The 27,968-nt window shown below is 37.4% G+C and overlaps 1 protein-coding gene across 1 annotated transcript in view; it reads left to right on the top strand.

Annotated features, from left to right (window-relative positions):
• LVRN (laeverin) overlaps positions 1 to 27,593 on the top strand; it is a 41,982-nt gene extending 14,389 nt beyond the window's left edge. The window contains exons 5-20 of the mRNA XM_032206425.1: positions 795 to 949; positions 2,296 to 2,409; positions 4,606 to 4,749; positions 5,066 to 5,131; positions 5,267 to 5,332; positions 6,322 to 6,494; positions 7,945 to 8,021; positions 11,029 to 11,168; positions 12,615 to 12,670; positions 14,214 to 14,367; positions 15,190 to 15,284; positions 15,985 to 16,092; positions 20,807 to 20,977; positions 22,973 to 23,113; positions 25,750 to 25,825; positions 27,358 to 27,593. Coding sequence (XP_032062316.1) covers positions 795 to 949; positions 2,296 to 2,409; positions 4,606 to 4,749; positions 5,066 to 5,131; positions 5,267 to 5,332; positions 6,322 to 6,494; positions 7,945 to 8,021; positions 11,029 to 11,168; positions 12,615 to 12,670; positions 14,214 to 14,367; positions 15,190 to 15,284; positions 15,985 to 16,092; positions 20,807 to 20,977; positions 22,973 to 23,113; positions 25,750 to 25,825; positions 27,358 to 27,504 — 1,883 coding nt within the window. The 3' untranslated portion in view covers positions 27,505 to 27,593. The remainder of the gene's footprint in view (positions 1 to 794; positions 950 to 2,295; positions 2,410 to 4,605; positions 4,750 to 5,065; positions 5,132 to 5,266; positions 5,333 to 6,321; positions 6,495 to 7,944; positions 8,022 to 11,028; positions 11,169 to 12,614; positions 12,671 to 14,213; positions 14,368 to 15,189; positions 15,285 to 15,984; positions 16,093 to 20,806; positions 20,978 to 22,972; positions 23,114 to 25,749; positions 25,826 to 27,357) is intronic.
• Positions 27,594 to 27,968: the final 375 nt, after the last annotated feature.

Below are 27,968 nucleotides of genomic sequence, written 5' to 3'. Positions count from 1 at the left end.
TACTGACTCTCCTTGAAGTTCTGCTTAAAAATCAATAGGATTAGATCAAACAAGAATAGCCTCTTGTAAATGCTAGAGATTTCTGTTGCAAATTAAAAATGCAAACCAAAACATAAACACATTTAAATCTAGGGATATTTATGGATTTGTTTTCAGCTGCTTTTAATCCAGTTACAAGTGAGATCTTTCACCCCAAGCTGGCTTTGCTGTAAGCCAGCAGTGATAAGCCTGGGTGAGATGCAGTCTACGTCGCTTGGGTTCAGTGTCATGCACATGTTAACTGAGTAGATTTTCGATTGGAAATGGCCCATGGACTGCTGAATTTCAGTATAAGCTCAAGTCTGCTTCGAAAACTCCGTGTACGTTTTGTGAAGTTTGTGCTCTGCTGCTGAGCTCAAGCAGTCCTCCTCTGAGATCCTTGATGTTCATCCAGGGCACATCTCCATTTCCTCCAGCTCCCACATTTGAACTGGAAAACTGCATAGGTAGAACATAGCCTTCATTTTTGTTCAGAAATGTTCTGTGTACAAGATACAGGACAGATGTGGGCTTTGTGGGTATTTATTATACAGCTCCCTGAAATATTGGCAATCATAGATGAAAAATGACAAGGGGAAATTTTGCAAAGTATTTTCAAGGGTGTTGCCATAATATAGCAAAGAAAGGATAAAAATGTACTATCTTTTAACTACACACTGAATTCTTATCCAGTGTGATCATAAAATCACGTGAGCATTTAACTTCCAAAAATTTTTAAGATACATTTTTTTTTTTTTCTGTTTGAATCAATTTAGATCTGGTTGCACTGCCTGATTTTGGAGCAGGTGCTATGGAAAACTGGGGGCTAATGACTTTCCAAGAATCATCACTGATGTACCTCCCAAGTGATAAATTCACAAGCAGAAAGGCAATGATTGCCATAATTGTGTCACATGAGCTAGGACACCAGGCATGTGGTAAAAAGTTCTGTACATTTATTTGTCTATAAATTTTTTTCCTTCTGTTGCTGATGATGCAGTCACTGATTATTGATAAAATAGTGACTTAACAGTAGGGGGTGAGAACACTAGAGGGTTGAAATACTATTCATGTGATCTTTTGTTCTGCTGATAGACCAATATTAAAAGCAGATTTTGTCATATTCTGTCATATTATAGGCTGCATACTGACTGCATAGGACTCATTGATAAAAACCTGTTAACAGAAAACTTTTTTTTTTATTATTTTTTAAATCTTACATAGTAACTGAATGCCATACTAGAAGATACTGCAGGGAAGTAGGGATGATAGTACTGTCTATATACTATATATTTGGTACCTCAGTGGGAGAATGAATGGACTTCATAAGGGCTACTTCGTAATGGGATTGCATGTACATATTGAAAAAGGAATTTGCTTTTCTGTAAGAAAGCCAGTGATATCATACAGCAAATGGAACATGAGCATATTTTACACTTTTTTTTTTTTAATTGACTAAGTCTAATTTAGTGTTCTTTGCCGGAAGAAAGCACCTAGTCAACAAAGTTAGCACAAGATTTTAACTTGGCTAGTACACTTGTATGTCCTTCTGACAAGGTCTGTAACTTTTCAGACCTTCAGATGAGCAGATTGTCTTTATTGCAGGCCAATAAAATAAATGGAAGCACTTAATTAAACTTTACTTTAAAGTAAAGCTATAGTCCAAGCTTTTAAGAATTAACAAATAAAGTACAAATCTTCAAATTATCATTTTTTTCTTAAATATGAACTGCCAAATATGAGTACATAGCAGCTGTTGTGGAAGTTTTATTGCTCACTAGGATAGGGATTTTCTGATTTTGGAAATGGTTATTTCCCCAGTTCTGTTTATTATCCCCTTGACAATTTCCTTTTGTTAAGAACATGGAAAAACAAAAGTTATTATTTTATTTATGAGTGACTCTTTGGAAAATGTTTTTGCAATTGTTTGATAAATGTACTATTTTTAATCGTAGCCTGATATGATCTTTTAGATCTGTAAATTTTATTGGAAGTGTTTAAAATTAAACAGAGTAGAAGACTGACATAATGCACTGACGTGCTTATGGCATGAAATTGTAGGCAAAACAATTAAAAATAACTGACTTTTGACTTTTTCTGAGATGCATTTTTTTTCTACTTTATTTTCACTATCTGCAGGAATACCCAGCATTATATTTGGTTGACATGTACATGTTGAACAAAGTTCCTTCAGCGATGATATGTGTTTAACCTATAAATGAAAACAGCAATCTGAAGAGATATTAAGACTTTTATTTTTTTTTCTTTTTATTTAAGTGGTTTGGAAATTTGGTTACAATGAACTGGTGGAATGATCTGTGGCTTAATGAGGGGCTGGCATCTTACTTTGAGTACCTGGGAGCTACCTTTGTTGAACCCAAGCTTTCACTGGTAAGTGCTAGCAGTTACTGAACTAAGTAAGCTAAGGCACTAAAGTTCTAGCATGTAGGAAGAAAAGGAAAATGCAGGTGATGGAATTTAATTAAGCCATGGCATTAGCATCTTCACTCCTTTGGGAATGAACAGCAGCTCTTGATTCTTCCCTAGAGGGCTTCCATCAGCTGGGGACTGTAATCATGCCCAGCTCTCTTACACCTGGCACAGAGGGAAGCTAGAGAGCTGTGACTTTATGATGACAAGGATCTAAAGAACCGTGTTGGTGTTTTACCCCCGATCTGTGATTTAACAAACTTAGCTGTTTTTTCCTGGATTCTGAAGCTGATGGTTTCCCTCCCTGTGTTTCCAAGCTCTGTGTGAGAGAGCTGGGCACCCCATATCTCAGGTACATTTACTGGGCGGTGTCTAAGCTGCTTCATTCTACTTCTTCAGGTCCATGGATGTTTGGTTGTGGATGAGGCAAATTGTAGTGCATGTAGCCCCAGCTAATCTGATGGGAGGGTAAAAGCTCCTTCTTTCTGCCCAAATGGGAATAAGCATAAATCCCACTCTGTATTGGAAAACTACATCCATCATTAATCTATGCAGCAGGAGGATGGGTGCCGCTGACAGTAGCCATGAGTTGAGGTGCACTTGCCTCTACACTCAGAAATGTCTCTGCACAGTGCCCTCAGCTTCTGAAAGAAGGAGACGCCCTTAGTTTGGGCAGACCTGAGACTGTAGATAATCCAGTGTGCTTTTCATTTGGCTCAGATGGAATACTATTCATCCCTTTCCTTCTCTAATTTGCCAGAGTACTTAACTACATGCTTAATTGGAAACTAATACAAGCACGTCCAACAAATTATTTAAGAAGGATTTTTAGGTCACGGGATGTGCTAGCCTCTTCCTCTGAATTTCAACAACAGCTCGCTTTATTCTCTGTAGTGGAATTATTTTAATATCATTGAAAAATACAAAGGTGGATCAGTTTTAAATTGGAAGTAAGTCCTTGTTTCCTTTTTATTTTTAATTTTCTTATTTTGAAGCTTGCCCTTCTAAAAATCAGCGGTTGCCATTTTATTTATGCTTGTAAAGTAAATTTGAATACTGGTATTGGCACCTGCTCCAACCCCTGCTCAGTTAGGGCCACCCAGAGCAGGTTGCCCAGGACCAGGTCCGGACAGCTTCTGAGGATGGACAGCCCAGGACACTGTTAGCCTTCTTAGCAGCAAGGGTACAATGCAGGCTCATGTTGAACTTGGTGTCCACCAGGACCCCAGGTCCTTTTCTGTCAAGCTGCTTTCCACCCAGTCAGCCCCCAGCATGTACTGGTGCTATGGGTGCACCCTGCCCCATCATCCAAACCATTAATGAAGATGTTAAGCAAGACTGGATTCCTGGGGTACACTGTTAGTTACTGGCCTTATAACAGACTTTGTGCCACTGATCACCACCCTGATACAAAGTGAACCTGGAAAACTATATTCACTGACTGTTAACAAAGAGAAAAATTAAAAGCCTGTGTCCTCCTTGAGAAAAGAAAGTGCTCAAAGTGGCCCACAGTGTTTTAAAAAATTATTAGTTTTCTTTAACTAACTAGTTATGTCATTTAACATTCAGTGATAGGATGGATAATCAGCTGTGAGAAAATAAATAATCGTTTGACAAAAGGAGAACTTCACTGATTTACACCAAAAGAGTAGTTTTCCTTCTGTTATTTTTTTTTGCTGGGTGACAGCCAAAATGCTGCACAGTTAAACCATGCTATACTCAAGTATTTAGTTTTTGGTTATTTTTCAGGGTTGCAGCAGGAGAAATACAGAATTTAGGAGGAAAATGTGGCATGCTAATGACATACCAATGTAGATGAGAAATATGTTTTAAGTTTTCAATGTTCGTTTATTTGCTGGTTAATGTAGCTGACTTCTTCTTCCCTGAGGATTAGAGTGTAATCATCTTTGTCAGGCCCAAGCCCAATGTCATCTCAGATTTAAAATTTTCACTGCCAAAAGCAGTAGCACGTGGAAAATGTTAGGATTGAGTGTAAAGTCCTTTTTACCTCAAGGGGAAGTTATGGAGAGGGAAAAGGATCATCCCTTGTTTATTGACAGGCTATTTCTATTAGTGCTAATACCATAATCCACAGTATCTGCCTAAGAATATGTATTTTCTATTCAGCTCACTTAGATTTGTTTTTTTTCTTTGCAGGATAAAATCTTCTATGATCATGTTGTACAACCTGTCTTAAGGGAAGACAATGAAGTAGGAGTTCGATCACTGTCACAGAATGAAGACAAGATCAAAGGATCATTTTCATTAATTTCTCTGTTTGACAGCATCACGTACAACAAGGTGAAAAAATACAAAATTCTTCCTGTTTCTTGTATATTGCGAACTAACGTGATACATGGTATGTTTGAGAAGTAGAGTGGAATATCCTCTTGAATTACAATGCTTTGTAGTTTTGCCATTCAAAATTTATTTTTGCTGTGCACACAAACATATCCGGTGTTGCAAATCTTTCTCTGAGAGAAACTGTGAAAACATTTTTAATCACCATGAGCTATGAAGCATAGGAGTAAACTAACTTTTCTGAAATAATTTGAAAAGATACTGCAATAATAATCACAACAACTGAAGTTTTCTCATAGCTTGTTTTGTACTTTAGGGGGCTTCTATTACCTGGATGCTTTCTGGTTTTCTGACAGAGAAGTTGTTTATCAAAGCTCTTAATGTAAGTTTGGAAAACTAACATCATCATCCTGATTTATAAGCTTGAAAATGGCAAGTGTACTAAGTACTATCTGCCCTTCTGATGTTTTTTATTGAACTCTCATGAATTCTGATTCTTCTGCTTGTTTTCCTGCAGTTATATCTGAAAGAATTTTCCTTTTCAAATGCTAACCAAGATGATCTCTGGACCCACATACAGATGGTACTCATTTTATCTTCAGTATTTTGCTCTGGGGTTTGGCTTAGATCAAATGTAGTGTACATACTACTTGCAGAAGACTGCACTGGATTTGGCTATGCCTAGTGCAGTCTTTCTCTCTCACACACACACAAAAATATTGCTTTGCCAGCTCTTTTGGCTTAGGTCTTCAGAAATGTTTATTTGGCTACTTAACAGCACTTGAGATCATTGCAGCAAAGTACAAGGAGCAGAGAAATGAGATGGAAAATTAGGGTCAAGTGGAGTTTTCAGGCTCATGGATTGCCTTAGCCTACATGAAATTGCATAGCCTGTATTTTCTGGAGCTTATGTTTTGCCAGATTAACGAGTATGATGTTTTGGGCTTGGTGATTAAGGATGCTGATATCTCACAGATCCAGCAAAGCCTGTAGTCTCACAGTCCGACAAAGTCCAGGGCAGTAGCTCAGCATTTCATCCTTTGCTGATTTTGGCAGAAATCCGAATAAGAAAAAAGGTGCTAATGATAGGTTTAGTTAAAAAACAAACAAAACAAACAAACAAACAAACAAAAAAGCAAAACAAACAAACAAACAAAAAAGAAAAAAACAAGCATTTCCCTATTCCTATAAAAAAGGCTTTCATTGCACTACAGAAAAAAGTCTTAGGTTAAGAACAAGAGTGCCACAATTTCAGATATGCAAGTCTGTCACATCTTCTATACCAACAGATACCAATTCACACTGGTTGGAACTCTAGCTTAGTATCTTTTTTGGTATATCTTTTCTGTTCAATTTGTATATTAGGCTGTCACTTAAAAATCTCTTGTCTTCTGGTAGCTTTATTTCAGTAAAATTAATAAATTGAGTCTGTCACAGCCATACAGGGCTGTAAGTATATTAATACTAAAAAGACAAAGGTTAGCAGTCAGGTTATAAGAATGAGAAACATCTTCTCCATATGTCACAATTCCTGTTTGTCCTTAATCTTTCTAATTCCTGTTTCTCTTGAAGGTTGTAGATGCACAGGATGAAGTTCAGTTGCCAGCATCTGTAAAAAAAATAATGGATTCCTGGACATGCCAAAATGGGTTTCCAGTTTTAACATTAAACATAACCACTGGCACAATCAGTCAGGAACAATTTCTTAATAAAAAGAGTGAAAACACCAGTACTGATTCTTACAAGTATGTTTAGTTTGTGTCCTTATCATATGTTTATTCGTTTATTCCATTTTTTTATTTTTATTATTTTTTTTTTTTTTGTAGCATGAACTGTAAAGTAAATCTTGTTTAAAACTGGAGTTTGTGATAGTTTTTCAAGTTGCTTGTATCACTGAAGATTGCGTTCCTCTGCAGTAGTGACTTTTCTAGCCACATAATATCTTTGTAAGGAAGGACATGCAGGCCATGAATATGTTGCAAGGCAGGAGTTTTGCCTGGCATTTTCTTCAGTCTTCATCTCAGTTGTCCAGACTGGGGACTGGGGACTTACCTGAACCATGTGTCGGCTTCTTTCCAGTTGACATATTTCCAGTATCATCATTGTAGAAAAGACAAAGGGGTTGTTGTTGATGACTCCTTACTCAGAAAGTGCTGAGTACCTGACATGCAGTTCTAAAGCTCCTGACTGTCAGTGAGCGTTGCTGAGTTCCTGGTACTTTTGAAGGCTGTGCTGCATATTTAGATACCTAAGTACGGTGATAGAAGGAGCTGTCTTTGGTCATCTACTTGGGAAACTCATGGCCAGAGTTTGAACTTCTGTGAAATTCAGCACTTGTCATGAGGATTGGGATGTATGGAGAAAGTCCATGAGATGAGTTATCACCTAGGGAAGTATAAAGGGGAGCATAACCCAAAGCATTTTTTTCCTGGCTGCTGTTGCTAGTCATGCAGAGAGCCAAAAGCAAAATTTTGATGAGAACCATAGAGTTTCCTTTGTTTCCAAGCTCCAGGAAATGTAGAAAACTAGTCCAATCAATGTCTTTGGCTATTTTAGATAAGGAGTTCCAAGTTACAAACATCATGTCTGTTACTCTAGTTACAGCAGGAGGCAATACCATGTGAATTTAAGCAAATCCAGGACAAGTATTACAGAATTTTTCATTTTCATCGATGACTTCAGGCTGTCATAGCTTTTATCTGTTTTCACTGGGAGATTTAGATTCCTCAGAAAGGAAATTAAAGTCATCACAATTACAGTTTTGTTGCTTGCCTGGATCCTTTTTTAGTAGGCGCAGTTCTGAAAAGAATCTTTACAGTCTCCAGAAATAAGGTGAAGAAGCAGGGAAAATAAAATTATCACCTGGAGAAGGGCAGCCAGAGCACAGGAGTGAAGTGATGTAAGAAAGGTCTAGCACAGAACAGTCTAAATATGAGTGCCTGTTTAAATCCAGGCTAAAAATCCTTTATCATCAATGAACCAAAGTGCTGATCCAGCATAAGTACCACCACCTGACACTGTTTTGTGTATCAGAGAGGAGAGATAGTAGATGGAAATTCCTGTAAGAACTCATTTGCATTTAGGTTAGCAACATCAGAGAATATTTTGTTTGTTTGTTTGTTTGTTTTAGAAAAATAATTAATTCTCTCTCTCTCTCTCTCTCTTTTTTTTTTTTTTTTTTTTTTTTTTTTTAAGCAACACATGGATTGTTCCTGTTTCTTGGATGAGAAATGGATCATCACAACCTCTAATATGGCTAGATAAAAGCAGCAGTAAGTAACATGTTTGTTCACACATGCTAAAACCAAGATGATAAAAACATGTTTAATACTCCTTTAAAGAAAATATATATTTGAATTAGTTAGAGAGATAAATCTTTATTCCACTAAAGTCTACATCTAACTATTGTGTTCTATTCCTTTTATAAACTGAGATTTCCACAGTAATTTTAATTTTAATGTTGTCATTTTGTACACAAATCAAAATTTCCAGCTCCTCATAGTTCTGTATTATTATTACTTTAGCAGATCCTACTGACATTAAAGAGAGATTCTGAATATAGGTAGCATCTCAGAGTTTGTCTGCGATACATCAGAAAATGATCAAGCTCAAAAAGTAGATATGAAAACTGAAAAAGATTAAAACCAGCTGTGTTAAGAGGAAAAACATTGTTAAGGGCGGATAAAACCAGAAAATGAGCTTTTTCAACACTGTGTATTTTGTTTATGCAAATTTAATGCAAAAAGTAATCTTGACAACAGCGTAGACTTCCAAAAGGTTTTAAGAGTTTATAATAAAAAAGTGACTTTATAGGCATCTCTAGTCAAATACAAATTCAGTTTTCTCATTCTAGTGCTTTCCAATTAACAGCTGTATTTTTTTGAGAAAGAAGAAAAGTAATAATTAGGATGGGTTAATTAGTTTTCTTTGGTAAGTCACTCCTCAGCTCCCTCAGACTTTGAATCAGTTACAAGTAGGTGCACAGACTGTAGTGTTCACTGAATACCTAAGAGTCAAACTACAATACTACAATAGTGTGTGTGTTTTGTCACTCTCTGCCCTCTGTTTGCAATGGTCTTGCCCTGCTTTTTAGGCAATAAGATAGCTTGAGTGATTATTTCACAGTATATGGGCAAATGAATAAGCAATCAGTGGATGTTCCAGTGAGGTGAAAAATCAGAAAATTTATAGAAAAGAAGTGTTAAGCACTGCTTGCTTGGAAGGACTAGTGTTACATGCTAGGCTTATATTATTGAAATGACAGCAATTCTATGTGATTTTGATCTTAAATCACCCATTATGTGATTTAAGAGCTACAGAAAAATTTATGAAATAAACATTGTGTTGCATCTGCCTGAAGGAACTACAATAAAGTAGAAATTCAGTCTTTAAAATGCATTCCACTAGTATTTGAAAGCTATGTATGAAACTTCCCAGACGCTAGACTTCAGCCAAGTGACTTGCTTTCAAACTTGAAGTTTTTAAAAAATAATAATAATTCTTTTTTTTTTTATGACTTTTTTTTTTTTTTTTTTTTTATGACTTTTTGATGTAGAGATAAACCAGATGGTTCCTTACAAGGGTAAAAATGTTGAGATATTTTTCAATTCAGCTACCATTTTGCTCCTGTGAGACTGAAATGGCTTCTGGTTGAGAACTTCTGTTACTGTGATGATTCAGAAGTGTTCATGAGAATGGTTTGGGTAAATGAAAATGAGGGATTTGGTATGAAGTACTGTTTTGCCTAAAATTTTGGAATAGCTTCTGCAGTGATATAACAATACATAAAAAGGAAACAATTCAAAAGCGATGCCATGTATGTTTATTTTTGATGAAAAGAGCTACATGGGAGTTGATTTCTTTTACTTCTAAACAGGTTAAATTGAGTCATGAGCTCCAAACTATCAGGTACCAAGCATGTTCTTTCACAGCTGTGCTATAAAGTGTTAACAGCCTGTCCTGTTGGTTTAAGGCTTCTCTGGCAATGTCTAGATACTTATCTTCTGCTAATATAATTGCATTGGTCTCTGGTAGGTAAAGACACAATCCCTGAGTGATGCACATCTGCTCAGTGAATGTACAAAACACAAGCAAACCATGCTGCTGTGGTAGAACGTTTCAGTTGGACTGTGGGTGTAGCTTAGGAATGGGCTGCATTTCTGAGCATGTTTGCTATTTTAGATGCATCTAAAAGTCCTTTTGATGATTAGCAGAGCATTGAACTAGTATATGGAAAACACTGCTAGTGCCATATCCTAGCCACCCACAGTCTTTTAAATGCTTAAGTTAGTAACTGTCATGTGTGACATTTTCCTCTTGTTTTATTTGTGAGAATGACTCAGGATGAATCCTGTAGTACTTGCTCTGTCAAAACACACTGTAGTCCCAGCCTTCTCACCAATACTGATTTATTGTCTTATGAGAGTTTGCTGTCTTCTTAAACCAAGCTGATCATACCCAGTTGAAGCAGACTCTGAATCCCCTTAAAGCCTTCCAGGCTGCTCTGTTCCCTTACAGTGCACTGTAAGCTGTTGGGAGCAAGTAATCAGACAAACACCTAATGTAGGCAGTAGTGAAATGAAACAACTGAAAAAAAGGAGACTTTAGGATGTGATGTAACTCAGCAGGACCGCAGGACTTTTATTTAAAGTAATCTTTTTCAGTTGTTTGCCTCTCACATAAACCTAGGTGTTTTGTTTTTCTTGATCACCTATTACACAAATTCTAGTAGGCAGCTGTTCTGTTGGGTACTGAAGGTTGTGTTTTGGAGGAACGCTGGGAGCAGCAGGTGTGCCAAGGGTGCATGTCTCAGTATGTGGAGGTATTGAATCATAGAATGACTTGGACTGGAAGTGACCTTAAAGATTGTATAGTCCCAAGCTGTTTACTTTTAGATGACCTCACTGAACTCTCCAAACTGATTGTCCCATTCTACTCTGCACTGGTGTGGCCTCATCTCAGGAACTGTGTGCGGTTCTGGGTAACACAGTGTAAAACGGACATAAAACTATTAGGGACTGACCAAAGAAGGGCTACAAAAATGGTGAAGGTTCTGGAGGGGAAGACATATAAGGAGCAGCTGAGCTCCCTTGGTTTGTTCAGCCCTGAGCAGAGCAGGCTGAGGAGAGGCCTCACAAATGTACCCGGCTTTTGTTGATTCTCAGTGTATCCAGCCTCAGACCTCTGTCTCAGGGGATCATTGAGTTCGCTGTTCATAAATGCAAGAGAATTTATCAGGGTGCATAAAATAAAATAATACTTTTTAATATCATTTTACAGAAATTTTTCCTGAAATGCAAGTGTCAGAATCAGAATATGACTGGATCCTGCTAAATGTAAATTTAAGTGGATACTACAGAGTGAACTACGATCAGTTAAACTTAAAAAGATTAGTACACTTGCTTGAAAATGATCCAAAGGTAAGATATTTTTTTAAAACTTATAAATTGCCTTCTTTCCATATATTTCTTCTTGCAGTTCTTAAAAGTAATAATTTTGATTATATTATACATGATCACATAAGAACAAATGATCCACCATTGCATGACTAAAGTTACTGACAGACTTCCATAGTGGAATAGAACAGGGCCAAGTAGTTTCACATAAGCATTATGTTGAAAAATAGCATACGTAAGATGGCATTCTGCCTTCAAAGTTGTCTTAACAACTTGTGGTTCTTCCAATATCTTCAATTTGGCTTGAAGAATTATCAGTGTGAATGTATGACTAAGCTTTATCTGCTGTTAGGTAAACATGGAGAGGAAAGTTAGGAGAAAGTTTTTATTTCCACATTTTCTCAAAGCACAGTATTTCTGCCAATGAAACAGCAACAACAAAAAATGCATCTGATGGAGTTTTTGGGTGTTTAGGGCTTTGTGTGTGTGTTGTGTGAAGAATGTTCTGAGAGGTTCCAGTCAGTTCTGCTAGGGCTCTTTCAGTCCTCTGTAGATTATGCAACACAGAGGACACATGTCACCTCTGACTTGCCACTGCATGGGCTGGAGGTAAATGAGGCTTAGAGCAGCCCATCCATATCGCCGTATATAGGGTTGTGTGGTATTTAATGTTTCCTAGACCTAGAGTGAGAGAAAGACTCTGGTAATAATATTGGTTCATTGGTTTTGATATCAAAGCTGAGAAAGTTTAAGCTTTCTGAGTCTGGGGCACACACTAATAACGTGCAGTCAGATGACTTACCTGGGAGGTCTCAATACGAGGCTGATGAGAACACACAGGTGTGACCAAGCTTCTCTATGGCACACTGGCTTCTTTTTTCTAAGCTTTTCTTTCACAGCAAATCTAAGTCAGAATGAACTGCTGACTTGGGTACTGCTGTGCTTTGGTACGGGTTGGTGGTAAGGACGGCTAGAGCATCACCCAAGCCTTACCAGTACGGAAACAGGGAGGAGATGAAGAGGGATAAGCATGAGATGTAGGCAGTGCCTACAGTCCTTCTCCAGTAAGGTAGTTTGTGATGGTTGTCAGACATTCCAGTCTAGACTAATGCGAGTATGTATTCTGAACTGAAGCCTCAAAAGGAAAAAATGTGCCAGAATGACATAACAAGGTTATTTTTAGGAAATGTACAGTTTCTTTATTTTTATTTCAGCATTCAAAGAAGAGGGGTCTTGAAGTTCCACACATAGTGTTTTGCAGTTGTGTATTTATATATATGTAAATGCTCCTAAAATCACATAAACAATTTCATCTTAAAATACAGGATATGTTTTAATATGTTTTGTAGAAGATTTTGGCTTAGGAAAGATGTTAGGGACTTGTATTACACATATGAAACCTAGTACAGCTTTTTTAAATTCTTAATGATGTGTTTAAATCTATTAACACGGTATTGATGCTTTCTGCAGGCTATTCCTGCTGTCAGCAGGTTCCAGCTCCTGGATGATGTTTTTGCATTGACACAGTAAGTATGTTTTGCATATGCCAAAGAAAGTAAATAAAATACATGATTTCATTCAACATTCCTGCTTCTGCTTCTTTCATTTCTATCCATATGTGCCTCATAAGAACGACAGACCGTTCAACAAAATGGGAGGGTATAAAGTATTCAGTGCATTCTTCTGTCAGTGTTGAGTGATTTCAAAATTTCTTTTAAAGTGTTCCATCTCTTAGCAAATATTTTAAATGACGGCACCATCATGAATGTTTTAGTGACTAACCTAGATTTGTTATAACAGAAAAAAAAAAAAAAAAAGAAGATAGTGAATTTTCCTTTTCTTAGTTTATTCTGGGGAATATCAGTTGTGCTGCCCTGTGTAACTCATAGGACCTCCTTCATTTCCTCTGCTGGTGGATGAGTTGGTCACTCATGTCTTGGCAGAAAAAGATCACGTTACTCGCACTGCAGGTGCTACAGTTCTGTAGAAAATCACTTTGAGATAACCCAATTTTGTATCAGTTTTCCTGTCACTCTTCCCTCCTTCTGAAAGCTGGGCAGTTCTTAGAGGAGGTTCATGTTTAGAGTCTACAGGAACATGCTGCTGGAGAGCTCAACAGTACTGTGGGGAGCCAAAGACATACAGTCTTGTGTCTTAGTCATACCAGAAATGCCCAAAGCCTCAGTCACCTATGATGCAGGATGTCACCTAGGGAGGACGTGGCCAAAGCACACTGCCACCCTTTGAAGTCTATGGAGGTGGACCTGGGAGCAGGAAGTCAAAATTACCTTTATTCCTTTTGTAAAAGTGTCCTTTCTCATACGAGAGCTCAAGCCTGACACATAATAAGGAGAGTAACTGTGAAGTATTGAGCTATGGTCCTGTATAGGCATGCTAGAAGTGTTTCTGTTCTGGTGGATTGGGGCTTGAATTGTTTTATTTTATTTTTATTTTATTTTATTTTATTTTATTTTATTTTATTTTATTTTATTTTATTTTATTTTATTTTATTTTATTTTTTTATTTATTTTCTGTGGGAAAGAATGGTTTCCATGCTAGCTTCATGCTAAAGTACAGAAATGCCATGCTCAAATCGCTAATCCCTGGGATAGTGTGCATGTGATTTAAACTGATTGACTTTTATAATTATGTTTATTCCATGAAAGAACCTGTATTGCAAATCTGTTGTCTAGCAGTAAAAAGATAAATGTATTAAAAGTGGAAACAGTGTTTTTTTCCTGCATTTTTAATCTAGTGAGAATGACATGTGCTGTAAATGTGCTTAGACCTAATCCTGCAGACACACCCACAACTCAGTCTGCATGTGGCTGTGCTTACCGCCATGATCGCCCCATTACTTGGATAGTGGCATTGTACTCTGCAATAAATGGCTGGAAAGTTAAGCTCCTAAATGATGATCCACTGTTTTACATTTATTCTAATTTTCCAGTGTCTTCTCCAGTTCACTCCCCATCCTGTATCATCAGTTTATAAATAAACAGATATTCATGATAGATAGTTAATGTGAATAAGTATGCTGAAATATAAGTGTTTTTTATCTTCAAATAGGTTTGGATATATTCAGATTGAAACAGCACTTGAACTAACAAAGTACCTTGCCAGAGAAGATGAACTCTTCATATGGAATGTGGTATTGTTAAATCTAGTGCCCGAGAATTTGGAAAGTACTCTGAAAAACTATGAAGTATATCCACTTCTAAAGGTATCACATTTTTTGTGAGCAAAGATACTAGCCCTTTTAAATAAAACAGACTAAATTGAGTGCTTTATAAATTCTCATGAAAGTAACGAGTATGATGGGTCATAGTTTTAATAATTCCCTTCGCATGACTTTGCCAACTTCTTCTTTAAATATGAGGTTCTTATTTGTACATACTAGTAAATGATGAACATCACTACACTATGAATAATTCTTACTATAAAACAGAAATATGTTTACATTCTTAATATTAACCTTGATCTTAGGGTTTTGTTTTGTGTTGTTTTTGTAAAACTGAGGATCAGGAAAATCTACATGGAAAATACAAACTGGCTTGGAAAACTAAATGAGATGATTCTTTCCCATATTTGTTACATGAGATGGTATTTTCTTATTTATTTATTTGACTGCTATTTGACTGTACATTTGTTTTAAGTGTAATACCACAACAGTGATTCTCTTAAGTACTTAAAGTATAGGCATGTTTAAAATATGTGAGAAGAATACTTTTCTTTTGAGAACTTCTCTTTTTTTTTTTCTTTTTTTCTTTTTTTTTTTTCTGTCTTATTCTTTGAGAATAAGCATTTATCTTCTTTGTACTGAGATCAAAGGTGTTAGTGATGTGAAATAATAACTTCCCACTTTGAATAGTACAAGTGTGTTGAATTTTATATAGATCATTCATACTTCATTTTAATGTGCTATATTGTCAAGAAACTAATAGTGGTAAATTTTTAGGATAAATCTGAGTAAGTAGAGACAAACACAGTATAACAAAAATGTGCATCTACATGAAAATAATTTTTCTTTCCCTTCTTTTAAAAGAAATACCTTTTAAAGAGAATGTTGCCAATATACCATTATTATGCAGGTTTTATTCGTCAAAATGTTGATGCTTTGGAACATGACTATTTTGCAAAGTAAGTATTCCATTGTTCTCAAAAGTTTGGACTGACATGATTGGATCTGATACACTGTAGTTCACTTTTATAAGTTTAAATAGAAGACAGAGAAAAATGGTCTAATTTGAATGCAACTGAATTGTTATTTTAAGTGTCCTTATGTGTGTGTTACTTATGATGATACTTCTAATGAAAATGCAGTATCAGGGTTGCTTGGGATATTTTTAGTATATTTAGTGAGCATAAAAATGATACCTTAATGATCTGAATGGTAGCTCCTGTTTATTGGAGAACAGGTGTAACATGCTGCTGCTATTTGGGGAAATTCCTGTAGCAATGAACTTCAGATGTGATTTATAGATCAATCACTAGAGCTTCAAATATTGCTTTTTGCATTGCAATTGAAAGCCACAGTCTTGACTGTCAGAATGATTGAGACTAGGTGCAACTAGAGCAACAGATCTATGAAGCACACAGAAAGCTAATAAAAATAAGAGTACATGGGTAGCCTCACTAATATCCGTGACTACTGGTGTCAGGAATCCATTATTAGCAATTTATTTTTATTTTATTTTTTTTTATTAAACTTCAAATAACTTTAGTAGAAGTTCTCCTGGGTTAACAGCATAATGTTCAATAATTGTGGTCAAGCACAGTCTGAGTACTCCAAATGTGGAATACCTATCTTTTATTCTTGCTGTTTTGGCTTCTCTTCAAGAGTGTATTTGGAAAAACTTTTTGCAACAGCATGCTGGCTGGGCCTCCAAGACTGTTTGGACCTGTCATATGAACTGTATACTAAGTGGATGGACAACCCTCAGTACAAGTAAGAACAATAATGTGCTCTTAGAGGTGTGCATGTGTAAGTGAGGTGGGAAGTTAGTGGGCTATTACATGGGGCAGGCAGAATGAGAAAGGCTCCTATACACTGCTTGTTCTCCACAGACCTACAGAATTTGAAAAAAACAAACAGAAAATCACCACAAGACAAGAAAATGAACATAAAGCCTCACCACTTCCCCAAATCCCAACTTTATATTGATTTCATAATTACTGCTTGTCGTGGTTTAACCCGACCGGCAGCTAAACACCACGCAGCCGTTCGCTCACCCTCCCCCCTCCCTCTCTGGGACGGGGGAGAGAAATGGAAAGTGAAGCCCGTGAGTTGAGATAAAGACAGTTTAATAAGACAGGAAAAAAAAAATAACAAAAATAATAATAACAATAATAATAATGATGATACAATGGTGATAATACGAAAGTAATAATAGTATGTACAAACAAGTGATGCACAATGCAATTGCTCACCACCCGCTGACCGATGCCCAGCCTAACCCCGAGCAGTCCGGCCCCCCTCCCCCCGGCTAGCCACCCCTATATATTGTTTAGCATGACGTCAGATGGTATGGAATACCCCTTTGGCTAGTTTGGGTCACCTGTCCTGGGTCTGTCCCCTCCCAGCTCTTACTGCACCCCCCAGCCTGCCCGTTGGCAGGACAGAGCAAAGGCTGAGATGTCCTTGGCTTAGTATAAGCACTGCTCTGCAACAATTAAAGCATCGGGGTGTTATCAGCACTCTTCTCATTCTAAGCCAAAACACAGCATTCCACCAGCTACTAGGAAGAAAATTAATTCTGTGCTAACTGAAACCAGGACACTGCTTTTTGCATACAATTTACAGACCATAGTCTGTTAAGCCACATAAGAGATCAAGCATAGATTAGGGCTTAAATCCCATACTGTCCAATCCCTTTTCCACAGTACAACCTTGGGGGCATCACATATACTGACTCAATTTCTAGGCTTCTCTAAGTAGTAGAGAGTGAAGCTGTGTTTGTATGATATGGGTTCATGTCCATATCATTTGATGGGTGAACCCATCACACCATTTTGCATGTTCTCTATTTGCATGAACTGGGAGGGGGCTGTCAGCTCTTGTGCTGAGACTGGAGCTTAGTGGTTAGGTTTCTGCTTTGTGAGAATGGAGTCTGGGCTCTACCAGGATCAGACTTTCTGTATTAGAGTACTGCATTGTTAAAAAATATTACAATGTATTGAAATTCTGATTTTCTTTTCCTTCCTTTTTCTTTTGATTTTTTTTTCTATGCATTAATCATATAGTATTGGCACTGGTGAGTGAATATTTAAAGTTTATTTCTTCTTTTTATTTGTTATAGTGGTAAAAGGTTAATGTTTTGGTTGTTAGTCCTGCCTCTGTTGATATGTGTGACTGGCTAATTGAACTGAACTTGTATTTGTATTTTTTATTAGCATGTAGTGACCATTCTCATTAAAAAAAAAAAAAAAGTGCTTTGGAGATGAAGCAAAAAGTTGAAATGGGCTAAACACATTCTGGTATGTTCCAGAAAGAATATTTGTACTATCCCACACCAATAGCAAGAATACTATTCTGAGCTCTGAGACTATTGTCAAAATAGTCACCCATTTTCCCCTGTTAAGAATACTCAGAATTATTTTTTGCTGATGGAATTCTATATACCTTATCTGAGTTCAAGAGCTGACAAGTCTAAGAAATATTAGCTGATCTGGTTTTGAATTACATGGAGAAAATTAATTTAGATATCTTTTTTTTTTTTTTTTTAGAACTGAGATAAGTTCGAAGAGACTTCACAGCATTGAGCTTAACATGGTTAAAATGTGGGGAAATAATGCAATTATGCATTTTATTAAGTGAAAGAAATCGCGCTTCAAGGAAAAAATCATATGAGATAGGAAACTTCATAGGTTTCAAATGACAGATTGCAGTTCCTGTTCAATTAAAGAGGAAGCTCTTCATATGCTGGATAGTAGGGGAAGAGGGCACAATACACTTTTGACTCATACTTCACAGAAAAGGTCCCTTTATGTTACTTTATGCTATGCTTGTGTGTTCTCCATTCTGAGAGCAAAAGTCCTAAAAGTCAGTAGTGCTTCTCCTTTTCACATAAGGCAATTAGCTTTCAGCTGAACATTTCCAAAGGGTTCCTGGCCTTGCAGAACTTAAATGGACTTGATATGGTACATTTTTGTGGGTGGGTGGGTGGGTGTGTGTGGATATGGTTAAGTAGGTAGGTAACAGGCTAAGAGCCATGATTCCCATCCAGTTTCTCAGTTTAGCTCATTTTTTTGCTTACAGGATTCAAGTAGACCTATCTAAAGTAGTGTTGTAAAGTAGTGTTCTCTGTGGTGTTGTATAATGCTGTTGCACTCAAAGGTTATGAAACCACAATGTCACCTCTGCAGAAGCTCCAGGAAAATGGTTTCAATCAATGCACCTTCTTTCCAGAAGTTTTTTGCATCCTCCCCAAGAAGTACAAATGAGAAAATCCTGGCCAGTAATCTCAAACCACACACCTATTCTCAGAAAAAAAAAAAAAAAAAAAGCCAAGATTAATAAACCCCATCCCTCAGCAAGCATAACCTCAAACTCCAAATTTCCCTAGTGCCACAATGGGCTTCCTCTGTGAACTATACAACATAAGTGACTTCAGGGCCACCTTAGTTGTCACCAACCAGTAGACCAGTGTCCCATAACGTGCTGCCTGTACAGCCTGCCTTGAATAGCCAACATCAGAGCTGCAACCGAAAGATATAAAAAGCTTATCTATTTTATGTTCACTCTCAATGGCTTTACACTCAATAACCAATGTATTCTTCAAACTAATACAGCAGCTGCAGATATCAGAATAGTGGTATTTTAGCCAAGGCAGTTTTTCGTGAAGTATCTTGAAAATAATAGGTTAGCTAACCATATACCCTGTTATCACACATCAACCTACTGTGGCTTCTTTCTGAAAGATTATGAAATGGTTATTAAAAAAATTGCTAGACCCTGCAACTCAAATAAGATCCAGAAGAATTCCTCACAAAAACATCCCTTATCTTAACGTAACCACTCAGTTCCAGCAAGTATCAATGTTAGCAGCAAATTCCCTATGCTCCAGCACATATCCAGATAAAACATTCCAATGCTTTCTGTTATGCCAGTAAAATCACCCACTCCCAGCAGGGCTATCAAAATCCCTGCAGCTTGCATTTTCACTTCTCAGCAAGCGATGCCTACCATCCAGAACACCCGTCTCTCTCCCTACAAAGTTTATAAATTATTTGTGTGTGCATTTTCCTCTGAATATTGCTGTCATATAGCCTTTCCTCTGACTAACATTGTCTCTGCTTATGCTGGTATTGACTCTGTTTTCTCTATGACTGCCTAGTGAAATTCAGAGGATTTTTTTTTCTTAAATCATATATAAATTTGAATTTTCTGTTTCTGGTTTTGTGCCTGAAGAATGGCTTGTGTGACAAGAAACTTCTTTTCTTTTCCAAGTCTAACTCCTGATGTAATGGAAAATAGTTTTATAGCTCTACTTACCACCTTGGTCTTATCTAATGCTGTGCAGATTAACAATATGCTATTGGGAGGTTAAAAGCTTGGTTTGTAGCAGTGAGACACATTCTGCTACAGGGAATTAGTTCAAAATAGCATTAAAGTGTTTTCAGATAGCTTGCAATAGTAGAGTAGTAGACATGTTGCTAATACTGGAAAGGGTTGACGTGTTGTAGTGTTAGTGACATGTCATTACCACAGGAGAAATTTTCTATTCAGCCTTTACACCTGAGGAGCAGTGTTATGCTCAAAATGCTTGCATTTATTTTATTTTATGAACGGCATTGCCATGTTGAGGATTGTCCCCTGAAGTCTGAGTAATGGGAAGGTGCTTGTTGCATGGAGAAATGTCCCTTCTGTTTCCATTTGTGCTGCCCATGGCTCTTCTTCCTGGATGCACTCACTGAAGACACTTTCAAAAGGCTTGTCTGGGCTGATTCTTACAGAGTCATAGAAGTACATAATCATTTAAGCTGGAAAATACCCTTAAGATCATCAAGTCCAGCCATCATCTAATACTAAGAAGTCCATCAATAAATCATCTCCCTAAGCGCCAAATCCACATGTCTCTTGAATAACTCCAGAGATGGAGACTCCACCACCTCCCTTGGCAGCCTGTTCCAACAACCCTTTCTGTGAAGAAATTCTTCCTGACACGTAATCTCAACCTTCCCTAGTGCAACTTGAGGCCATTTCGTCATGTTCTATCACACCTTAGAAAAGAGACCAACGCCCTCCTCGCTGCAACCTCCTTTCAGACATCTGTAGGGAGAGATGAGGTCTCTTCTCAACCTTCTTTTTCTCTAGACTATACAACCCCAGTTATTTGCAGCTGTAGCCTCTTTAATGGTGCGATCGATACACTAGCTAGGATGTGCAGTAGTGGCATTGGCACAGTCTGTACAGAAACTGACTTGACCCAATTGCTTAAAATGAAAAGTTCTTGTTTTTCCTTTAAACTGCATTTTGTTAATATTTAAATCATGGATAAAGCAATCAAATTTAACAGTTTTATTTAGATTGCTCATTTATATTTCTCTTATTGTGCATCTTTTAACTGTAAATAAACTTTTTTTTTTCTTTTGTTATTTATCAATTGCTTGTTTTGACTTTATAACAATACAGTACCTTTTAACCATATTTTGCTTTGCAGAATTCCCTTTCTAATTAGGAGAACGGTCAGTTGCTATGGTGTTGCACTGGGAAGTGATAAAGAATGGAATTTTGCATGGGAAATGTATAACCATACCGACTCCACAAAGGAAGACAAAGACATCCTCCTCTCTGCCATGAGCTGTGCCAAAGAGTCATGGTTACTTCACAGGTGACCTTGATCAAAGCAAATCTTTGTGGGTAGAAATCACACAAAAACAAATACTGCACCGTACGAACCTGGCAGGGGTTTGCCTGCTGCAGAGCCATGTGTCTAATACAAAACAGTGTCAGAATCTTAAGAGTTTTCTTACAGAGAAAATATGATAAACAGTGCATACACAAATGGTCATTCTGCTGGTATAACATCCTAGATGCCATTAATGAATGAGAAAAGGACTTCCCAAGCTGGTAACTATTGTGCCATGTCTAACACTACCAATGGATGTGTCAATATACTTAAATCTCCTTTTGAACTAAAAGTATGCCTTCAGGTGCTACAGCAGATTGTGACAACATGTTCCATAATATTGCATGCAGTATGCACCTTTTGTATATATTGTATATATCTTTTGGTTTATTTCTTGTCATTTTTGTTTGCTTTTGCTGCCCTTGCTCTCTGCACTGTAAGAAACAGTATTTATAATTTGCAGTGACATTTTTCTCCACCATTTAAGATTTTATATTTTTCCCATAATGCTTCTCCCCTGATAATTTTATTTTCAAGCTGAAGTTTCAAAGCCTATTTAGCCTTTGCATGGAAGCCAAATTATCCTTCGCTATGATGAAAATTATAGTAGACTAGCTAGTACACTGTTCACTACTCGAAGTGTAGACTGCCACAGGGAAATAATTTATTTAATTTTCCAGTTAGGAATACTGTATTTATTATCTTTCAGTGACATCCATGTAAAATGTTTTCACTTAATCAATAAAAAGGTGTTGAAGCTGAGTTCTCTAATATATCATGTCCACATTGCCTGAGGAATATCTCACAGGACAGAAGTTTGCCAGTGATGATGGCCTAAAGAATGATTATCCATGTATTGGCATAATACAGTGGGGCTAAAGCTCTGAAAGTGGTAGAGGTGTTTCTGCTGCCAACCACCTGCCCCTGTGATGGTGGTCATTTGAGAAGGCAGAACAGACATGGCTGAGAAGATAGCCAGATGAATAGGGAAGACATATCTGAGTGGAACTATGCTATTTTCCACCTAACCAATTGTCATTTGATGGCTTTGTCAATGGCACAGACTAGCAGTAGTCCCTTGACAAGCTGTAAAATATGCTGTGCTCTAAACAGAAAGACACCATTTCAAGAAGTTGCGATGACCTCCTTTCTCCCTGTGCTGTAGTAGTTGACAAAGCAATCTATATTTCTAAATGCCACCCTGAATGTCTTTTGGGTTGAGGAATGTTCAGCTGGGCTTTTCCTGGTCCTCATTACAGATTTTCCATTTTGTTAAGCATACTGGTGGCATACAAATGGGAGAAACCCAGCTTATCTCCTCTACCAGTAGTTTTCCATACTCTTTGAAAAGACTTTTTTTTTTTTCTTTTTTAAACAATGAAAACCCATTGAAAGCAGGAGACTGTAAAGTAATGCTCTTATGCAATAAAAAGAAGAGTTATTTACTTTTCCAAGATGCTCTGTCACCCACTACCATTGACGTCAGTGGCAGGTAGTTAAATATTTCTGAAGTCATGGCTTAGTCTGCCTGAGGGTATCGTAGATGCCTTATTACTGCAGCCAGTCCTGTCTGCACAACAGTGTATGTCACTGCTACCTCATTTCCTAGGCTCCGTCTGTTTGGAGATTTCTCCAGAAACTTGGGAGCAGTTTCTCCTTCCACAGGGTTGTCTGGTGGGAGTCACTCTCTGTATTCTTTCTGTAATATATACAAAAAAAAACCAAAAGCAAATATATACACTGGTTGTGCTACACCCTCATTTTACTGAGAAATGGACAGCCAGTGTGCAAGACCAGGGAATTTTACCAACATAAGGACAAAACACAAGCTGAATACATGGCTCAGAGTGGCTCAAGTTTGATATAACTGTCCACATTCTGGTATTTGGGAAGACAAGAATTGTTCTGAACTGGTACATATTTCCAGGTTATGACCGTTGAACAGCAACTGATAGTTATTAACTTCTTTTCTAACAGATACTTGCAATATGGACTCAGTGATACATTATTTTCTTCCAACTGTACATCAATCATCATTTCATATGTGGTGACTAAGGACATTGGGCACCGAATAGCCTGGGATTTTGTTACAGAAAATTGGCCCCTTTTAAATGAAAGGTATGGTAAGCAACCAGCTTTAGTTTCTCTTTCTTTTTCTTTTTCTTTTTCTTTTTCTTTTTCTTTTTCTTTTTCTTTTTCTTTTTCTTTTTCTTTTTCTTTTTCTTTTTCTTTTTCTTTTTCTTTTTCTTTTTCTTTTTCTTTTTTACTCCTTTCTTCATCTTGCTGTTTGAGTTGTAAAATCCAGGTACAGATTTTCCTTTCAGAGATGACTTTTTTTTGGTAATGATTGATACAATTCCTTATGTACACAGACCAAGGTTTTCAGATCATCAGGTCTTAATGTCAAAGAAGAACTCAGCGTCAGATATAGAATGCTTTAAAATGAGCCTGTTTGTGACTGTCTCAGTGCTTTTAAGTGTAAACATTTATAGAAAATCTGACACTTACTTACCTACTTAAATGGTAAGCTTTCCCAGTTCTGAGACAGTAGAAGATAAAAATCCATCTCCCAGAGTATGCTTAAAATGTGCTTTGTAACAACTGGTAAAGGGAACAAGTAAGCAAGATATAAATGAAAGTATGACTTAGTATCTGTATGACTAGCTGCTATGAAATCTATAGTTCCCTGCTTCTTGCTATCCAGGCAGCATTTCACATGGAACAGAACAAACTTTCAAAACAGGAATATCCTCGTGCTTTTACTGGTTTGGAAAAACAGAAGACTGCACGGCTAAAGTACAGTGATGGCTCTGTCACAGGTCCTTTGGATGCTGGATGTTAGGATGCCAAGAGACCATGGACAGAGTCTGATGGATTTTATTGTAATTATATGCATTGTCTACCAATATAATTAAGCTTGAGAGGAATATGAGCAGTATAAGCATAAGCAGAAAGAAAAGAGATAAGCCACTTGCTGTGTAGCAAAGCACAGTACCATTAATGAATACTCTTACCTGCTGATAGGCAACAATTAGAAAAGTTGTTGAACTCTCATGTCCTCCATCATGACACTGGACATCTTGACCAGCCAGTGAGAGCTACCCCAAGTTGGGGCACTTTATTTATGGGATCAAGACTTAGTGGCAATTGCATGATTGACAGGATGACATGAGTTATATCTTTCACATACAGGGCTGAGAACAAAGCTAGGCATGTTTTGGGTAGCTAGTGATCCGTAAATCTGATAGCCTTTTGATGTCCCCATGGAGAACACTGTTTAGACTATCATGTGATTGTTCACAGGTCCCTTTGTAAAAACTGGCTATGCAAACACATTATACAAGTGTTCCCACTGACCCATGCTCTATGTGTGGTCAGGAGCGTCTCGCACTTTACACTGGCCCTGTAGACAAATGATTTCAGGAGCAGTAAAAGGAGAAAAGTGGTGGTGGAAAACTAAAAGCCAAGAAAATGAGTAATAGTTTTGAAAATGAACAGACCTGATGGAAAGTGATGGAACAGGATTAGTCTCAGTGCTAGGAACATAGCATTGGACTTCACAGATGAAACCATCATTGACTTGACTTTTGTACGTGTTTTTATTCAGGCTGCTTGTAATATAGTGTGAGGCAATATAGGCTTCCTGTGGGCAACTGGAGAATCTTTCTAGGTTATCTTTTCAACTGCATAAATAAAAAGGTAAATTTCTTGGTACACATTCAACCAGACAGTTCCACAATCAGGAGAAAAATGCATAGCGTAAAAAAAAATATAAATAAATAAATAAATAAAAGCATGCCCCCATGTACTATAGAAATGGGTTTACCCACTATCATTTCATAAGCATGGGTGTAAAATGCAAAAGTAAGATTGTAACCTCTTTTCTAAAGACAGCCCCCTCTCTTTTTTTAGAGATGGTGGATTGGAACATACAGGTTTACAAGGGCTTCATGGACCAGTAATACTATTAATCACTGTCTTAAGTCCTAACCCATCTCCAGTCTACCTGCTTTGATGCAGGTGAATTGCTCATGAGCTTGGGCTATCTACAAATACCTTTAATACCTGCTAGAAGACTCCCTCTCTCCTTGCAATTCTAAAAGACAAACAGCTGTGACATCCGTCTATTCCTGCTATCTGTGGTGGCACAGGAGTCCCTCAGGACTCATTTGTGGCAACAAAACTAAGACCAGCCATCTGGGAGCACTGAAATGTGTAGCTATATTGCTAGCTCTAGTAAAGGCAAGTTGTAGCAGGTTGGTGTCATACCAGCTTATAGAGCTTTAGCTGTTCCATACTGCTGAGAAATATGCTGAGAAACTGACATGTCATTTTCAAACAGAAAGAACACTGTGGATGTTAGCTTCATACACTATTCTCAAGACATGAACAGAAACACCAAGCTGTTAGAATTGTTGCTGCACAGCCTTTCTAGATGGTTTTGTCTGCATGGGCTCACAAAGGTTATCTTTTTTAAGCCAAAAAAACTACCTTACCAGAGTAGAAATACCAGATCTTAAAGGGAAATGAAAATGAAGGATAATTGGTGTGTTTCATCTTGTTCAAATGTCTAAATTGAACTTTAATGGTACTGCTTTAAAAGAGGGGAGGGAGTATACAACTGCAAATTTTAGCTTAGTTGGTATTTTCAACATGATAAATAACAAACAAATAGTAGGAGTATTTTCAAGTGAGATGAAGTTTAGTGTTTTTGCAAACATGCTCATGGAAGGACCTTTGTCTCAACTTTACAGGTATGGGAAGGAATTATTGCATGATGTATTAAAAGTCATGGGAAGATTTGTCAATACAGATGTACAGATCCAAGAGGTAAATGAGAAAAGCAATTAGTTTCAACTTTATCATCAGTATGCAAATACAGCTTTTTAAAGCTCTTTTCTTAAAGACATTCAGGGCATGTATAGTATAATGTTGTGTTGAAACGCTGAGAAAAACAATACCTCCTCATGAGAAATAAATGTATCAACATGCACCCACAGCTCTGAGTCTTTGCATGCAGTCAGTTATTCACCATGGCATTAAAATGAGCTTTTGCACAGGGATGGATGTTGTCTGGCTCTGTGTGGTTGCAACACATGAAGTTGCCTGCCCATGTGCTGAACAGATAGCCTGAACATGTGTGAAATAGTTCTTTCCCTTTGTTTGCGTGGCAGCTCACGATTCTCACTGGGCTGATCTATGTTTGTAAAAAGGGGATAGATGGGGCTTGGGATACCTGTTGGTGGGTAGAAATCTGTGGAATATGGTTGTAGCTTCTCTTTGGGTTATTCCCCACAATAAGGCCTCCACATATTAGTGTCTGTGATGAATGGATAACCATCACTCATTGTTGCATTCTCTTTGTCTCATTCTTTCCTCTCCAGTCCATCTGCCTAGATTCTTTCCCAAGGTACTCTCTATTTTTCCTGAAGAGTTCAATTTTTGTGCTGTCTGCATGTGATCAGCACACCTGTTTCAGCCCTGAACTGCAGTTCAAGAAGCACATTTTTTTCTGTAATGACAGATTCTCACGAATAATGTGCTTTTTCAGCCATTGATTGATGCATGCATATATACAGAAAGTAACTGAGAATTGATGGCTAATTAGAAGAACAATTCAGTCAGTTAGTTTCTAAAATAAAAGAAATCTCTCCTAAACATGCATGAACTAAAAGATTTTTGTCTTTTGTACCTCAGGGAAAAGTTAGCTACCTGTGATGACAAAAACAATAGTCCAGTGTCACCCTTTCCATTAACTTTCAGGTTTGGAATAGAGTCCCAGTAAATATCATCAAAGTTGCCTCATTTTCACCTTTAAAATCTGTCTGAAGGTAATCTGAAGATAACCTTCTCCATAATGTCTGTAGGCAACTTAACAGAAGTTAGGCTGCTGGCATGTTAGGTTGTCATCTGTGATGTAGACAGCTGCCTCATTTCTCTCATAGTACATCGCCCCCTTCCTCTCTTCCTCCCTTCCCTCCCCCCACCCCCCCCACCCCACTCCCCCATCTGTGTAAATTTCTTTGCTATTCTTAAGTCCTGACTTGTCTTCTGCTCTTTAGATCAATGGGAGAGACTTCTTGCTCTGTGATTGTAGATGAAAAGGACAAGAGGATTCTGCTCCCCAACTAGTTGTAGACACCAGTGGTAGTGAAGCTGGCTGCATCTGGAAAGACCTTTAGAGGGATGGCAAAAAGGCACACTCCTTGTGTGCAAGGAGCACCTACTGTAATCAGTACCCTTGCCTTGTCCACTACTCTCTACAGTTGTTCCCTATTCTATGTCTAAAGGGTCTGTCAGATACATGGTTGTTTGTTTCAAGTGCAATTACATGGACTAACCTCATGTGTTTATTTATTCAGTTGCAGGTTTTCTATAATACTACATTGGAAGAAGATGAGAGAGTGACTGCTACTCTACTACTGGAGTTTGCAAAAGTTGAAAATGTGGAAAGGAGACAGCTTCTAACTAAAGTTGCTGACTGGTTACATAAAAATGTAGATGATTGACTTGGGAAAGCAATTTCCAGTATATTTTAGTGTGTGATTCACTAGCATTTTGGTATTCATTTTAAGATGTAATTAAAGATAAAGCACATTTTTATGAGTCCTGTGGTTGTCTTCCCAACTGGAAAGCTGGGCTAAACCAATTCACAAAGAAAAGAAAGATTCTGATTTCAGATCAGAAATAAGATATATATTTTCATATTGTATCTAAATATCTAAATTAATTCCTTCCTGGGATGAGTTGTTTGTAGGGATGTGTTGCTAATAATAACCTAATACACAGATACAGCTCTAAATCTTTTTTTTTTTTTTTTTTTTCCTGCCTAAATATCAGAACAAAGGGTGTGGTACAAGTTTTTGGCAAAAACACATAAGGAAGCTGGAAAAGCTTTATATTCTGTTTTGCTTATCTGCACTCCAGCCTTGGGCAAGTCATTTCATCTGTTGCTTTCCAATTCTCTGTTTGT

Source organism: Aythya fuligula, chromosome Z (assembly GCF_009819795.1).
Source record: "Aythya fuligula isolate bAytFul2 chromosome Z, bAytFul2.pri, whole genome shotgun sequence".
NCBI classification, from domain to species: domain Eukaryota; kingdom Metazoa; phylum Chordata; class Aves; order Anseriformes; family Anatidae; genus Aythya; species Aythya fuligula.
The sequence above is the reverse complement of the archived record's forward strand: the minus strand, read 5'-3'. Positions and strand labels throughout refer to the sequence as shown.